The sequence below is a fragment of the Chiloscyllium plagiosum genome, unplaced genomic scaffold, assembly GCF_004010195.1.
Source record: "Chiloscyllium plagiosum isolate BGI_BamShark_2017 unplaced genomic scaffold, ASM401019v2 scaf_53002, whole genome shotgun sequence".
Taxonomy (NCBI): Eukaryota; Metazoa; Chordata; class Chondrichthyes; order Orectolobiformes; family Hemiscylliidae; genus Chiloscyllium; species Chiloscyllium plagiosum.
In genome coordinates this window covers 8,745-9,712 of record NW_025206504.1, presented here as the reverse complement: position 1 = coordinate 9,712, position 968 = coordinate 8,745, and the positions used below count along the sequence as shown (strand labels likewise).

The 968-nt window shown below is 53.6% G+C and overlaps 1 protein-coding gene across 2 annotated transcripts in view; it reads left to right on the top strand.

Annotated features, from left to right (window-relative positions):
- The first annotated feature begins 279 nt into the window (after positions 1-279).
- The window catches only part of LOC122546517, a 2,921-nt gene continuing 2,232 nt past the window's right edge, over positions 280-968 (top strand). Inside the window, exons 1-2 of one of the 2 annotated variants that reach the window (XM_043685213.1) lie at positions 280-661; positions 762-809. In XM_043685213.1, coding sequence (XP_043541148.1) covers positions 361-661; positions 762-809 — 349 coding nt within the window. In that variant the 5' untranslated portion in view covers positions 280-360. The remainder of the gene's footprint in view (positions 662-761; positions 810-968) is intronic. The other variant, XM_043685212.1, reaches the window with a different exon arrangement.

Genomic DNA, 968 nt, shown 5'->3' with positions numbered 1-968 from the left:
CGTGCTGCCCCAATTGCGAAGCATCTTTACAGGCTTAAGAACAAGACAGGCCTGTTTTTCTTTTAATTGGGAGGGTGAAACAGCAACCAGGAATGGGTTCCAGGTTATCTGACTGTGACGTACAGAGCCTCAGCAAAACAGGCTGTTTTCCAAAAAGGCAACGAGTGGTTGGTCAAGTCGGCCATCTTGCCGGTCGTCAAGGGAGACGGCGGGGGGGGGTGGAAATTTCTCCCCACCCGTTGGACCAGGGAGGGCGAGGGGGAGGGGAAGGAGGTTTCGGGGGAGGGTGAAAATCTGCGTCTCGGGGAGAAACCAGAGGAGGAGTGTGTGAGCTAACCGATCTCTCTCTCTCTCTCTTTGATGCCAACAGAGAGGGCACCAGCCGAACCATCCTTGTACGTTCTCTCTGCGGTCAAGACCAAGACCGAGACCGATAATGAGCAAAACGTCATGGCGGCGTGCCTGGCCACCGATTATTTTCCCAAGAGCTACAACATGACCATGAGAGTTGGGGACAAGGAGGAGACACAGTCCGAATCGAACGCCTTGCTGTCGATCATTGATCGCAGTTACAGTCTGTTTGGGTTCCTCGCCACGCAGGGGAATCGCGATGAGATCAGCTGCGCAGTTGCAGGAGAGACCAAGAAGTTCCCAGCGGCCGGTAAGTTGACGGCTTTATCCGGAACTGAAACGCCTCACGGGACTCCCGGCGTACCGTCCGGCCAGATCGCATCCGACACTCATTGTTATTTGTGTTTCAGATCAATCCCAGTATTCCTGCATTCAGGTGGAAGATAACATGGCATCAGGTGAGAGCACAGTCTCTGTGTCTGTGTGTGTGTGTGTGTCTGTGTGTGTGTCTGTGTGTGTCTGTGTGAGTCTGTGTGTGTGTGTGTCTGTGTGAGTGTGTGTGTCTGTGTGAGTGTGTGTGTGCGCCTCTGTGTGTGTCTGTGTCTGTGTGCATCTTT